Consider the following 15,878-nt stretch of genomic DNA (forward strand, 5'->3'; position numbering starts at 1 on the left):
AGTATATATCATAATTAATTCAAAGGTAAACATGCAAATGGCTCATACTGCAGTACAGTAGCAGAAAAAAGGATAAAAAGGGTAATTTCAAAAGAAACTTCATTGCATCCTGGGTACAAATTAACAACTTTGGACCCCCGTTTTAGCCGAACTAGGGCCTATGCAGTCAAACCGCTTTACATGTGCTCATACGTAGTGGTAATGGACCTATACCTAGAATTTTGTTCAAATCCGTGACCCTCAAGGTCGTGCCATTTGGTAGCAAGCTCATAACTTAGTGTTGTAGCCAAAAGCGAAGATTGGGGGTAGGGGTTGCAGCGACCCTAATCTCTATTTGCGCCACTGTTAGAATTAATACAACAATGTTTTCTTCAAATACATTAACCTCTGGAAAATTTAATGTTGCAGCTTGTCCCCCCTCCTTTTTTTTTTTTTTTAATGTTCGCATGCTATAGTCATTCTACTCGTTGTATTAAATTTATTCATACGGTTAACATATGTGTCACCTTTCTTTATCTCTTGTCTGTGAATTTGCATGTAACAACGTTTTACAACGAAACAAACATTCAAACCTTCGCCACGAAACAACGGATCGTAAACCATACCTAGTTTCCGAACCAATGTGCAGTGATTTTTGAAGCTAGGACTATTGTTTTTGATTAATCTACATTTCTTCTCCTCCAAAGAGAGATTCAATAAGAATTAACTTCCTTAGAATATCGTTCTTCAAAAGCTTGCTGCTAACAATTACGAAGATATGCCAGCAATATTTTAGTAGGTAGAATGAATATGTGAGTGTTTCAAATGATGAATAAATCACAAAATTATCGGAGGGGGGGGGAAGAGGGATCTGCCTGCTGTTCCGGGTAAGAAGGAAGTAAATCAAAAACTTAAAGCATTAATTGCGCGAAGTACTCGAATTTAACAAGTATTTATTTGATATTTTTAAAAGGATTTTCAGATTCTCTGTGTTTTTTTATACGTTTTTATTTTATAGAATGGTGCGCATAACCAACTGCTGTAATATATATATATATATATATATATATATATATATATATATATATATATATATATATATATATATATATATATATATATATATATTTAAAAAGAAGACGAAAAAGAAGGCATGCGATAAGTAGTTTTTAAAACATTTTTTTAAAATGTATGCACAACAGAGAAAACAGAACCGACGTTCGGCGCATTACTTCAAAAGGCATACGGTCCGGTGTCGTATCTGAAATTATGGTGATAATTAGTCCTAGTGAATTTACGAGTTATATGACAAACATTCTAAGAGTCAAACAACCATGCATATAATGGTTCTTAGTTAGAAGTGCTGCATACTTCTCTACATGAGCGCTCTACATGAAAACGTAGTTTCCGGACAACCAGGGCTCGATTCTGGTCATGGGAGGAATCCATCATTTTTCCTATGCTGTGGGGTAACCCTTAGGCTTCAAAGTAAAAGGTAGGTAGTTGTTGGAGGAATGTTTCAATTCAGGAATTAATGTATCATCTGGATACATTTATCCTAGCCTTTTAGAATTGCACTATCAACACAGAGAGTGGTGGCCAACTCCCCTGGATAAAAGATGGAATTCTCTAAGAGAGCTTTCCAGAAAAGGATTGGCTGAACAAGAAACCACAGCGTAAAATTCTGAGAAGATATCAATATAAAGGAATGTTGGTAGCGAAAATTGGACTAGAATAGCAATTGGATGTCGACTTAAAGGGGTTCCTGCAAATGTGTGTCAAGTTAGAGAAGTTTTCGCCCATTGGAATTAGCATTGGGCCGACCCAAAAGGAAAATTAATGTCGAGTTACCGAACTTTCACTGTATTTATAAATTGCCGTGTTTTTTCAAGGATTGATTTCTCATTTCAAGATTTCCTAAAGTTGTGCCAAACGCGTACCAATACAATACTTACTCCTCTGCTCTTGAGGCTGTGGTACGCAGATTCCTGTTCCTGGCCTGCCCTGGAGCGGATCTCCGGGCTCTTCGATGCGGCAGACGTATCCTTTAGGGCAGCCCACAGGCTCCGAAGGGGCAGGACGAGGGGACGTCGTGCAATGCAGCACTAAATGATAACAGAGCGTTCAAAAAATAATAATTTAAAAGAAGAAAAGGCTGCAAACTGAAATTACTCAAATTAGGTTTGAGATATTCCCATAAGTACACATTAGAAAAACATGGAAAATGAGAAAAAATATGCGTTGACAATCCCATATTTGGAGCAGAAATCAAGACAAGGGACTTTTTCTTGTCCCCAGTGGCGAGCAGAAGCAAATTCGTTAGTCGCCACTCCTCTTTTTCTAGTCACCACTTTTTTATGTGAATCAAAATAAGCAACTACACAACAAGTGGGCTTCTAAATTGGTACTAAAACACAAAAATTATCAGTTTAAATAGAGCTCGAGTGACGAATCTAGGGTGGAGCAAGCTTTGGCGCTTCCCGAGGACGGCAATTTCTGGAGGTGGCTAATTCACCCTATTTAGGTTTTTCGTTGGAACTCGACGTACAAATGTGAAAGAAGTTGAGCAAGGGTGGCAATTTCTACTTTTTGGCTCGATAAATAGTAGATCCGTCACTGTAAAACTCAGTGCAGCAGTTTAATGGCATTAACATTGTTGATAGTACGGTGGGGGATAGGGGAAAAGGTGATAGGTTTTCGAACGAACGATACTAATATTTCTAGTCGCCAAATTTTTTATGTACTCACCACTTGGAAATCGCTAACCTTGATTTTTATTTTGAAGACGTAAAGAACCAGTTGATGCGTAACAAAAATGTTCTCACTTATAAAGCACGCAAGTGTAGTCTAGTGATGAAGCAAACCAGTAAATGAACATACTGGAGGTATTGAAAAAAAAAATAAAAGAGGAAAAAAAAAATCAGCGATGTACGGGGACGCTCTTTCTTATTCCACGGGCAATTACTTCTCGTAGAGAGTGAGTGCTTTCTGTTGAAATTCAACGGAAAAGGATGAGATTCCTCTCAATTGCGCGTGGGCTCTTGCTACCATTTAGTAAGAAGAGAGAGAGGGGGGGGGGAACGTTTGTTCGCTGCTACGTACTTAGATCTTATTAAAGCCCACTTGAGAAAATGAGAAACGATTTCCCGATCAAGTGCTGAGTGACAGATGCTTATTTTTTTGTGACATGACGGCACATGAGTAGTGTTTTTAAAAAATGTTGTTATTTCCGCTCAATAATAAAATGAAGTTGAGTTCAAAGTAATTTTTTTGTTCTTTAAATGGAAAAACAAATTATTATTATTATTGCTTTTTAAGTCTTCAGCCGTACACAACACGATTCTGTGCGGCAGTGGCACTCAACTTTTTTTTTTCACTTGACGGCCGCACCTCATATGCAGATGAATCTCATGGGTCAGAACACATACAAAAGTAAAATAGCTTCAATTTTTTTCTAGATAACATGGGAAAACACGGAAAAAGAAATTACAAACCAAAAATAGTTGTTACACTACCCAACACCAAAAATATATCCGGCTCAAAAATAGCCATTTCTGAGGTATATTTTGCCTCGCTAAATACGAAAATAACCATAAAAAGTTGAGCTTAGCTCTAGTTTTCAAGATACAGATCTAACTGGGGTACTGAAATCTCACTAATGTCCCCCCCCCCCTAATCCCATAGAAACATTTCCCATGAAACTGACCGTCTTCTAAGCTTCGACCTCTCGTATTGTTGGGCCGATAACCCCATAGTGTAGTTAGGTACAATGCGTTGTGTTATGATTTGGTGGACTTTTGGACTGTAGAATATAGTAGAAATAATAGTTGGATTCATTATAGCACATTGAATATTTATTAAATAAAACAGTGCATATACAATCCTAATCTAAGCTTAGACATTTATAGTCAGAAGTTAAACATTAATACTCAAAACATTAAGGATTTCAAAAATTAAATACATCATGATTCTGCTCTCCAAAGGAATTAAACTTTAATCTACTTGTTTGAATTAAGTAGTGGGAAGTGGGAGCTAGTATAGTACGTACCAAAATTTCGGTCCTTTCTCCATTAAGTAATCCAAAGGTACTCGCGGGAGCGCGTTTCTATCATGACTCCGGACAAAACGTCTCGGAGAAAACCAGAGCTCGGAAAAGCTCTTCTGTCCTCAAAACTCTATCTTCTCTCCTCTCGAGAAATCCTAACTCCCCGTTTTATACCGGGGGATGCAATTCCCTGATCGGGACACATTCTCTGAGGATCATAGTTCAAACATCTGGAGACCCAGCTTCCAGGAAAATCCTATGCTTTATGGGATACGGAGTGTCGCAAAGTGTAAGAATGGAATTTTGTTATTCCCAAGTCTTCTATTTTATGAGTCCAGAAATGTCAGAGTTTCAGAAGTTATATTCTGCAGCTGTGACTCGGGGACGGGGAAAATGTTTGAAATCTCCGAAAGAAGCTAACCCCTTTTGACCCAACGCGAGTGTCGCAAAGAGAGGAAATTGCCTTTCTGAATTCCAAGTGTCGTTTACTCAAAACAAGCGATGGGAAAACTTTCCCGCCAAAATGTGTTTACTTCTAACCAGTGTTGGGCATTAATCAACTAAATCCTCTATCGACTAAAGTAATCTGACTCCCATTTAGTTCAGACTAATATTTTAAAAATTTAATTCAATTGCAGACGAAGATTAACGTTAGTTTAAACTAACTCGTTAGTTGACTAAAAAAACTAATTTAGTTCAAATTGATTTAGTTCAGATTAAATTAATCAGATTGAATTTAATCAAACTAATTTAATCAGATTGATTTAGTCAACTAAAGTAATCAGATTAAATTTCGTCAGATTAAAATTTAAACTAAATCTAATCATATTGAAATAAATCTACACTGTTAAAACTACAGATTGCGTTTGGATTCTTTAAGGGGTTCCTTTCTCTTCTCCCCCCCCCAATGAATATTAAGTAGCTCCTAATGTGTTACGGGGGGGGACATTGGGGGTTGGGGGGCGGCCCCCCTTACCGATTTAAGACATTAAAAAATCAATAATTTTTAATAACATCCCCTTTGGAGTGACGCAGTTTGCAACATGACCCACACTACCCCCGCCCCCCCGCCCCCATTTGGTATACAATACTGCTTTTGGTCTTCTTTATCTTCTTTATCTTTACTAATAATAAAGCTGAAAGTCTCTCTGTCGGGAGGATGTCTGTAGGATGTCTGGATTTCTGTGACGCGCATAGCGCCTAGACCGTTCTGCCGATTTTCATGAAATTTGGCACAAAGTTAGTTTGTTGCATAGTGGTGTGCACCTCGAAGCGATTTTTCGAAAATTCGATTTTGTTCTTTTTCTATTCCAATTTTAAGTCCATTTTTCACAGAAATTTTATAAAATGGGAAAGAATTTGTTCTGAAAATTATCTTTCTTTATCTTTCTCCTTTTCTTTTCTTTTTAAATAACAAACCTGAAAGTCTCTCTGTATGGATGTTTGGATCTCTGTGACGCGCATAGCGCCTAGACCGTTCAGCCGATTTTCATGAAATTTGACACACAATTAGTTTGAAACATGGGGGTGTGCACCTCGAAGCGATTTTTCGAAAATTAAATTTTATTTATTTTCTATTAAAATTTTAAGCCCTTTTTCACTATCTTTAATAATAATAAAGCTGAAATTCTCTCTGTCCGGAGGATATCTGGATGTCTGGATCTTTGTGACGCGCATAGCGCCTAGACCGTTCGGCCGATTTTCATGAAATTTGGCACACAGTTAGTTTGTTGCATAGTGGTGTGCACTTTGAAGCGATTTTTCGAAAATTCGATTTTGTTCTTTTTCTATTCCAATTTTAAGCCCATTTTTCACAGAAATTTAATAAAATGGGAAAGAATTTGTTCTGAAAATTATCTTTCTTTATCTTTCTTTTCTTTACTTCTTTATGTTTCTCCTTTTCCTTTCTTTTTAAATAACAAACCTGAAAGTCTCTCTGTATGGATGTTTGGATCTCTGTGACGCGCATAGCGCCTAGACCGTTCAGCCGATTTTCATGAAATTTGACACACAATTAGTTTGAAGCATGGGGGTGTGCACCTCGAAGCGATTTTTCAAAAATTCGATTTTATTAATTTTCTATTAAAATTTTAAGCCCTTTTTCACAGAATCTTTACTAATAACAAAGCTGAAAGTCTCTCTGTCTGGAGGATGTCTGGATGTCTGAATCTCTGTGACGCGCATAGCGCTTAGACTGTTCGGCCGATTTTCATGAAATTTGGCAAAGTTAGTTTGTATCATGGGGGTGTGCACCTCGAAGCGATTTTTCGAAAATTCGATGTAGTTCTTTTTCTATTCCGATTTTAGGAACAAAATTATCATAAGATGGACGAAATTACCATAACGTGGAACCATAACATGGGCATAAGCCAATTGGCGATAAAATTCACCATACATTATTTGTAAATATACAGGCGGACCAAAAGACCTTTTAATTTTCTATTACGGGCAAAGCCGTGCGGGTACCACTAGTACTGGAATAAAGGCTTGATTTTTTTCATATCCAGATAGCCGATGCCTATTCCCTATTGCAGTTACTTATATGAAGGGATGCCCCCCTCTCAAAAAGAAATTCACTCCACTCAAATTATGGGGGGGGGGGGGGTTAAAAAACGCGAAAATTTTCCAAAAACAAACCTTAAAATTTTGAAGTCTGCGCCACCCGCCCCACTAATTCGCCCCTCCCCCTGTAGGCCACACCACTTCTGATCTTATTCGAATAAAATGCTTGAATTTTTTTTATCCAGATGGCCGATGCTTGTTCTGTTTCAAAGTAACTTACTTAAGGGGATACCCCCCTTAGATTGAACCCCTCTCAAATTACGGGGGAAGGGGGCTCCCCCCAAAAAAACATAAGTACAAATTTTTTTCAAAAACAAGCGCTTAAAATTTTAAGTTTGAACCAACCTCTCCACTGACCACCCCCCCCCCCCCCGTAGACCACACTGCTTCTGGTTTTATTGGAATAAAATGCTTGAATTTTTTAAATCCAGATGGCTGATGCATGGTCTGTTTCTGAGTAACTTACGTAAGGGGATACCCCTCCTTAAATAAGAAAGTCCCTCATATTCTGGGGGGCTCCCTCACCTTGAAAAAACCTATTAAAACACGAAAATTTTTCAAAAACAAACCTTACAAATTTGAAGTCGGCGCCACGGACCCCGTTAGTCTGGATCACCGGATAATCCGGCTCGATCGATTTGACCGATTTCCCTTTACATTTAAAGAGCAGAGCGATCGTAAAAATTCCATAATAATTATTTATTTAACCCTCTCACGGGCAAGACCGTGTTATGTCGTTGATTGAGTTCCATTTTCTTCGCAATGCAACTTTTGAATCAATTTGTTTTACTCGATAGGGAAAAAATTGAACTGTCACAGGAGAAGATTACAGACTTTGTAATAACAAAGTAGACATGTTGACTGTTTATTTGTAATTCTATGTGTTTCCTTTTAAGGTGATTTTCAGTGAGTATGTTTTATTTTGTTTTGTTTTTTTCATTCTCCGGATTTTCGATATTCCGGATTGGATCGGATTCCAATTAATTCAAATTATCGAGGTTTTACTGTAATGCCCCCCCCCCCAACCACAAAAAAAAAAATCAAAAAGATTATTACATTTTCTCATGGTTTCGATATTTTTTTGTATTTTTCAAGCAAACGTTCAAAATTTTCCCCGCGGGGGGGGGGGGGGGAGCGGGTCATGACCTTCATGACCCCTCTTTGTATCTGCAATTGACATACACTTGGACATAAAAATATACATCTGTACACCAATATACTCGGGATAACAAGTTACACTTATATATTCGTATATACACGTATTTACTTGTGTTTGCACGTACTTTGATGTACATACACGTGGCAAATATAAAATTAGTGTGTAAACGTATATACTCGGATTAACACGTTTACATACATGTATACACGCACATACTGGTATATACATGTACTTACTCGTATATACACGCATTAACTCGTGTATGCATCATAAATATGTATTTTAACTTACAAATACAAATGTACGTCTGTACACGAGTATACTCGGGTTAAACAAGTATCTATACGCATATTCTCGTCTGTACACGTACATACTCGAAAATACAAGTATTTTTTCTTATATGCACGCATGAATATATATATACACGTTTAAAAGCTAATTTACCTCTGTACACGAGTACACTTGGGGTAACACGTATCCGTACACAAATTCTAGTATGTACACGAACATACTCGTATATACAAGTATTTACTCGTGTTTGCACACATAAATAAGTATACAGGATGTATCAGTATAGCGTTTACTTTCAGGGCAGATACAGTGCACCTAGACGCGATAGTGACGACACAAAGCGCGAGACAGGGCACGATTAAGAGGAGAAAACATGTTTATTCTTTTTAATGCAGCAAAAATACTGCTAAGATTTGTCTGGTGCATACAACAGATGTTGCTACGTAAACCGAAGCATCAGATGACGGTGCATGCGCACGCGTGGTTTTTGTTCCACCAGGAAGTCCGGGACCCGCCCGGTATTTTTGCTAAATTTCGATATTACGGGCGGGGTCGTAATTTCGAACACCTTCTTTGATGATGATCGTTGGCCCCTTAATTTTATTTTTCCTTAGTTTTTTGCTGTACTAAAGATTCTAAACACGTTCTCTTCTCTTATTCGTGTTTTGTCTTTTTGGTGATTGGTGTTGTCACTACCGCGCCAGGAAAGTGTTTCCGACCATGCATTGCTATGTGTTTCCCCCCGTCTAGGTGTACTCTATCTGCCCTGAAAGTCTGTAAACGCTGTACTGATCAACATTGTGTACACTTAGAAGTTTGAATATAAATCCGTGCACTAATAGACTCGGGAAATACGTATTTATACATAAAATTTCGTGTTTACACTTACGAACTCGTATATACACGTATTTACTTACTTTGCACGTAGAGATACAAAATTCCTGTAGACACGAATATACTCAGGTTAACACGTACAGCTCCGTATATACACGTACACACTCGTATATACACGTACTTACTCGTATATACACGTACTTACTCGTATATACACGTACTAACTCGTGTATGCACGCATAAATATGTATTTTAACCAAAAATACAAATGTACCTCTCTACTCGAGTATACTCGGGTTAAACACGTATCTATACGCATATTTTTGTGTGTGCAGGTACATACTCGTATATACTTGTATTTTCTCATGTATGCACGCATAAAAATGTATATGTAATCTTAAATACAAATGTACCTCTACACACGAGTATACTTGGTGTAACATTTATCTATATGCATATTCTCGTGTAAATACAACGACCTCTACACACGAGTATACTAGGTGTAACATTTATCTATACGCATATACTCGTGTGAATACGTGCATACTCGTATTCTCTTATATGCACGCATAAATATGTATATGCAAAGCAAATTTCTCTGTACACGAGTATATTCGGGTTAACAAGTATCTATACACATATTCTCTCGTGTGTTCACGTACATACTCGTTTATACACGCATTTATTTATGTATAAACGCACAAATATGCATATACACATAGAAATACGAATGTACCATTGTACACAAGTATACTCGGGCTAAAAAAGGAACCTAGACATCTATTCTCGCTTGTACACGAACTTACTCGAATATACACGTATTTTCTCGTATATGCATGCATAAATATGTATATATACGTTTAAATACAAATTTACCTCTGTTCACGAGTATACTCGGATTAACACGTATCCATACGTATATTTCTTTGTGTACACGTATATAATCGTGTATACATGTATTTACTCGTGTATGCACAAATAAATTTGTACATACACTTAGAAATTAAACATATCTCCGTGAGCGAATATACTCGGGATAACACGTATTTTTACGTATAAACTCGTGTTTACAAATATGTATCGTATATACACATATTTACTTGTGTTCACACGTACTTGTAGGTATATACACGTAGAAATACAGAATTCCTGTATACACGAATATCGTCGAGTCAACACGTATATACACGTATATGTACAAAAATACTCGTATGTACACGTATTTACTCGTATATACACGTATAACTCGTGTATGCACGCATAAATATGCATTTTAACATACAAGTACAAATGTACCTCTGTACACGAGTATACTCGGGTTAAACACGTATCTATACGCATATTCTCGTGCGTACATGAACATCCTCGTATATACTTGTCTTTTCTCGTATATGCACGCATAAAAGTGCATGTACTAGATTAAATACGAATTCACCTCTGTGCACGAGTATACTCGGGTTAACACGTATCTATATGCATATTCTCGTGTGTACTCGAGCATACTTGTATATACACGTACTTTCTCGTATATGCACGCTTAAATATGTATATAAACGTAGAAATACAAATGTAGCTCTTTACACGAGTATACTCGGGGTAACACGTATGTATAAGTATATTCTCGTGTGTACATGAACATACTTGTATATACACTTACCGTCTCGTATATGCACGCTTAAATATGTATATAAACGTAGAAATACAAATGTACCTCTTTACACGAGTATACTCGGAGTAACACGTATCTATACGTATTTTCTCATGTGTACACGTATATACACGTATCTTAGCTTGTGTGTACGCATAAATATGTATATACACAATTAAAAGCAAATTTACCTCTGTACACGAGTATACTCGGGGTAACACGTATCTATACGCATAATCGTGTGTACACGTACATACTCGTATATATACGTATTTACTCGTTTATAAACGCATAAATATGCACATACACGTAGAAATACAAATGTGCCATCTTACACGAATATACTCGGGTTAAACACGTATCTATAAGCCTATTGTCGTGTGTGCACGTACTTACTCGTATATACACGTATTTTCTCGTATATGCCTGCATAAATATGTATATACACGTTTAAATAGAAATGTACCTCTTTACACGAGTATATTCGGGGAAACACATGTCTATAAGCATATTCTAGTGTGTGCACGAACACACTTGTATATACACGTACTTTCTCGTATACGCACGCTGGAATATGACGTAGAAATACAAATGTACCTTTTTACACGAGTATACTCGAGGTAACATGTATCTAGACGCATATTCTCATGTGTACACGTACATACTCTTATATACACGTACATACTCGTATATACACGTATTTACTGGTGTATGCACACATAAATATGTATATTTACTTAAAATTTCAAATATACCTCCGTACACGAACATACGCGGGATAACACGTTTATATACGTATATACCCGCACGTAATCGTACGTACACGCATTAACTCGTGTATGCTTGCATAAATATATATATACACGTAGAAATACAAATGTGCCTCTGTTCATGTGATATTTATATTTTACGAATTTAATCTGAATTAAAAAAGTAATCAAATCAATTTGATTACTTTTAATCTGATTACTTTTAGTTTGATTAAATTCAATCTGATTAATTTAATCTGAACTAAATCAATCAGAACTAAATTAGTTTTTTTAGTCAACTAACGAGTTAGTTTAAACTAACGTTAATCTTCGTCTGCAATTGAATTAAATTTTTAAAATATTAGTCTGAACTAAATGGGAGTCAGATTACTTTAGTCAACTAATCAATCAATTACAAATTTAGTTGATTTTTTTAGTTGATGCCCAACACTGCTTCTAACTCTCTATTTTATGAGATGCAACTGTTCGCAGAATGGGGGAGGATGTCCTTTTCCAGGCATGTGGGGCAGAAGATCAAAATCGGGCCCCACAGTATGAATTGAAAATCTAACTACATAAAACCCAAATGGACTTCAAGAAATTTTAATTCCACGGAGAGAAATGCCCAAAATGAGCCTCTAGTAGATACACCCCTTTCTGCTTCCACCCAGGGGTACCCACCCCCTAAGAGCAAGACCCCTTTAGATATCGTGGAGACCCCCCGAAAAAAGTAAAAATTACCCCTCAAAACAACCCCCTAAAAATTTCAATGGCGCAGTCTGCGCCATGACTCCCTTAGGTGGACATCCCTGCTTCCACTCATGCTCATTCTGCTGGGTATGATGAAGAACTACATGAAAACTGAACGAAGATGGTTTTCCAATAAATTAGTGGGAAATTTCCAAGATATATTGAAAATAAGCTTAAGAGAATTTTTAATGACTCTTCATGTGCACACAATTATGCAGATCATTTTTTTAATAAAAATTTAGGAAGGGAAGAGAAAAGCACATTGAAAGCCTCTAAGGGTGTTTCACAAGTATTTCTAAGCATAAGAGAAGACGATAACAAATACAATTGGTCAAATAACTCCTATAAAATTCTATGACGATTGATGCAATATACGTTTTTGAAACTCCATTTCCTCCACTTCCACCGAGATATTTTACCAAAAAACTATGGAGCAGAGAGGGATGAGCATAGGAGAAGATCTCACCAAGAATGGATCGCAGATATCAGGGTCATTGAGCTGAGGTAATGCTCTAAAAATACTGGTGGACTATTACAAGAAACAAGGTGTCCAACAAAGGACTCCTTGATTTCAAACTTAAATATTTCGAAAACAAAGGACGATAGTGGAATAAAATAAATGGTATGTTCATTGTGAAACCCATAAAAATCACATACAGGTACTTGGAAATTAGTTTAAAAAATTGCCAACAGGAGGCGCTGCACGCTGTAATTGCAGTAGAAGTCTATATAAATGGTGCTGCAAAGAGGTTAGTTTTTTCAGCAGTAGTTTAACCTCACAGATATGCTTATAAATACGCTAGATTTTATCGTCCAATCTCTTCGCAGCATTATTTATGGGAACTTTTATTGCAATTACAGCGAGCAGTGCCACCTTTTGGCAATTTTTTGAACAAATTTCCAAGTTCTTGCATATGATTTTTGTGGGTTTCACAATAGACATACCGTTTATTTTATTCCAATATCGTCCTTTGTTTTCGAGATATTTAATTTTGTAACCAGGGAGTCTTGCTGGACACCCTGTACGATCCTTCTTTGACATACAAGAAGCAATCGAAAATAAAGCGTTTACAGCAATAGGCTAAAAGCAACCGCTGCTTTCTGAAAAACAAACATCTTTTAACGAAACAGTACCTATTTAATTATTTACAGCACAGGACTTTTTTTCTTTTAAAATTTACATTCAAATCACTGGGTGGTTATGGTTCATCCTTCTCCTGTGGGCTTTTGGATATCTTGAAAATAAGAGTTAATAAAGAAAAATCATTTACACATTCATTTTTTTTCGACTCAAAATTATTAAGAATTGACTAATTAGAACCAGGATGCGGATAAAAAGTTCAGTTTTGTTGCGTCGTGTTTTATTACCACACGCTACATTACTCACCTGCTGTTCCTTCTTTTCGAACCGGCGGAGCCTCTGGTTCTTGATCCCAATCGATCACTGAAAAAAATATTTACTTTGATTTATTTATTTATTGCCATTGTCAGTGCAAACTCTTCAAAATGAGCAATTTTGTAATCATAAGCTAGTGTAATGAGGTCATTCGGAATCATTCTTCTATATCTTTCTTATGAATACATGTTACTTAAGAATTATAACATCTACCAAGATGTAGAATCTTGGCGGCGCTTCAATTTTATGTCATATCACATCCATATTGGCACGATTTGGTGTGTTGGCAACAGTTGATATGAAACAAAGCCACTGAATATAAAAGCTTACAGTAGAAAAATAATCAGAAACCTTCCTGTAAAATAATGGGTAGCTAACGCGCCTAATTTCTGCTAATAGCAGAAATGTTTCCCGGTAAAAGTCAAGAAACTTCCAGAAATTATCCTGGAACCTTCCTGAAGAACTCAGAAACCTTCTCAATAAAAGCTAGTCACGTTTCTGAGATAAATCAAGAATTTTCCAAGAAAACAGATCTGTTTATAACAATAGTTTGGAACCTTTCTAATTTACCAGGCAGTCTCCTAAAGCATTTTAGCAAATACGGCAGAATTTCAAGCTAATGCCAAACAGCTAATTTGCGTGCAACTCTTGAAAAGCTACGGTATAATCCAGCCAGCGACAGTATAGACGCTTGTCAAGAAAAACACCTCTCCCTTAGTACGACTGGCACCAAAATACGAATCACCAACTGTTGACCCTAAAGTTCACCTGAATACCAATAATTGGTTGATTCCTGGCACTATCGGTGTCATTGAAAAACTAGCACTTTTGTGTTAAAAAAATTAAAAAATCGAAGGACTTTGGTTTGATATGTGGATTTAGAAATGTTAATAGTTTAGAAATAAAATTACAACATCATGTTGATCTATTTCAATAAATTCTGCTTACATTTATTATTACTATCATTGTTGTAGTTATTACTACAATTGGTTATTTTTTAAATTTATTTTTTACTTTTGCAGCAAGGTACATATCTATTTGAGAAATTTCAAGTTGGGGCGAAAATATAAAATATTATAATGAATAAACTGAGTAAGAGAACATTGAAAAATAAAATAATGAAATAAATTAATCAGCAAATATTTAAATTGAGAGAGAGAAAAAAGGAAAATGCGTACAAAAACACATTACACTAAAATAGAAACAAATTACGTAAACACACGGATAGAACACGAAATCAAAGGCAGAAAATCAGTTTCCTGAGCAAAGGAGTAAACTGGAACATAATAAACTATGGTAAGACATATTTTTTACTAAAATATTCTCTAAATTTGATAATAAAAAAAATGTATACCAGGTGCGGGATCCATTCTTTCCATGCAGCTAAGAACGCATCCATTGAAGCAACAGCTCTGGTTCCGACGCTGGCAGTCGGTGTCGTCTTTGCAGACAGTGGCTCTGCACAGATCCCCATCCAGGGGCAGGTGGGGGGCGGGGCACCATCGCATCCAGGCATTCTTTTCCAGCAAGTCCGTCAAGTAGTCCTGGAGTTTGTCCTGGAAAAGACGACGAGCAACTAAGTATTCTAAGCATGCGATATAGTGAGGCTCGGGATTGTTGACGCTCGACCTTGAACGAGTGCACATCAAAACCGGTTGAAAAAGCATGGGTTGCTATTAACAAGCGTTGGCGAAACAAGTACTTTTCGTGAAGCGATGTAGCGTCGTGGTTTGTTTATACTAATAAGAAGTAAATATCTACTGAAAATTGGCGCCTCACGCCTCGATAAGGTGCTGGTTGTGGAAGTCTTGATCTGTAAGGATTTTATTTGCAAAAAGATTTTCCAACCCTGATCCTCATTTCCCTATTATAGGGCAATAGGTATGTTTTATGAACTTTTAAGGACATTTAAGGTAATGAGAAGCAAAGGGATGTTGTTGATGTTGCTGTTGTCTTGTGCTAGCTAGGCTGACAATTTGGGGGTCCGCTGCTTCACTTTTCCAACTGCACCGTAATTTGGTGTGAAGTCCGACTTCCACAGTACACACAAGTTATAAGGATCCGTTTATAGGGTAGGTAACCATTCACAGCACAACAACACATTCTTACAAAGGAAGGACAAGGACAAGAGAGAGAAAGTACATCCATGCCCAAGCCGGGATTCAAACATGGGACCTCCCCATCGCAGTCAGACTCCTCTGATCACTAGACAAAAGGCCAGTGACAAAATTACAAGTTTGGAGATAACCAGTACAAATAGTAGGCAGGGCCCAATTCCCCAATAGGCAGTGTATGCAGCAGCCTAGGAAAGCAAAATTTTCAGGGGCGGCAAATTTTGATTTAACCACACATTTTTTAAATTAATTTTTTATTCTTGAAAGTAAAATATTTGTATTCTTTCATTTTTCACAGATACAATTTTTTCTTGTCATTTAATAATGATTACTTTCACACAACTTATGAAA

At 36.8% G+C, this 15,878-nt stretch overlaps 1 protein-coding gene across 1 annotated transcript in view; it reads right to left on the reverse strand.

The window, feature by feature from the left end:
• The window catches only part of LOC129232527 (WAP four-disulfide core domain protein 1-like), a gene marked incomplete at its 5' end in the record, with an annotated part of 34,609 nt that extends 19,640 nt beyond the window's left edge, over positions 1-14,969 (reverse strand). The window contains 3 exon segments of the mRNA XM_054866665.1: positions 1,935-2,084; positions 13,405-13,461; positions 14,768-14,969. Coding sequence (XP_054722640.1) covers positions 1,935-2,084; positions 13,405-13,461; positions 14,768-14,969 — 409 coding nt within the window.
• Between the last annotated feature and the right edge of the window lie 909 nt (positions 14,970-15,878).

This window comes from Uloborus diversus, unplaced genomic scaffold, assembly GCF_026930045.1.
Source record: "Uloborus diversus isolate 005 unplaced genomic scaffold, Udiv.v.3.1 scaffold_1236, whole genome shotgun sequence".
Classification (NCBI taxonomy): domain Eukaryota; kingdom Metazoa; phylum Arthropoda; class Arachnida; order Araneae; family Uloboridae; genus Uloborus; species Uloborus diversus.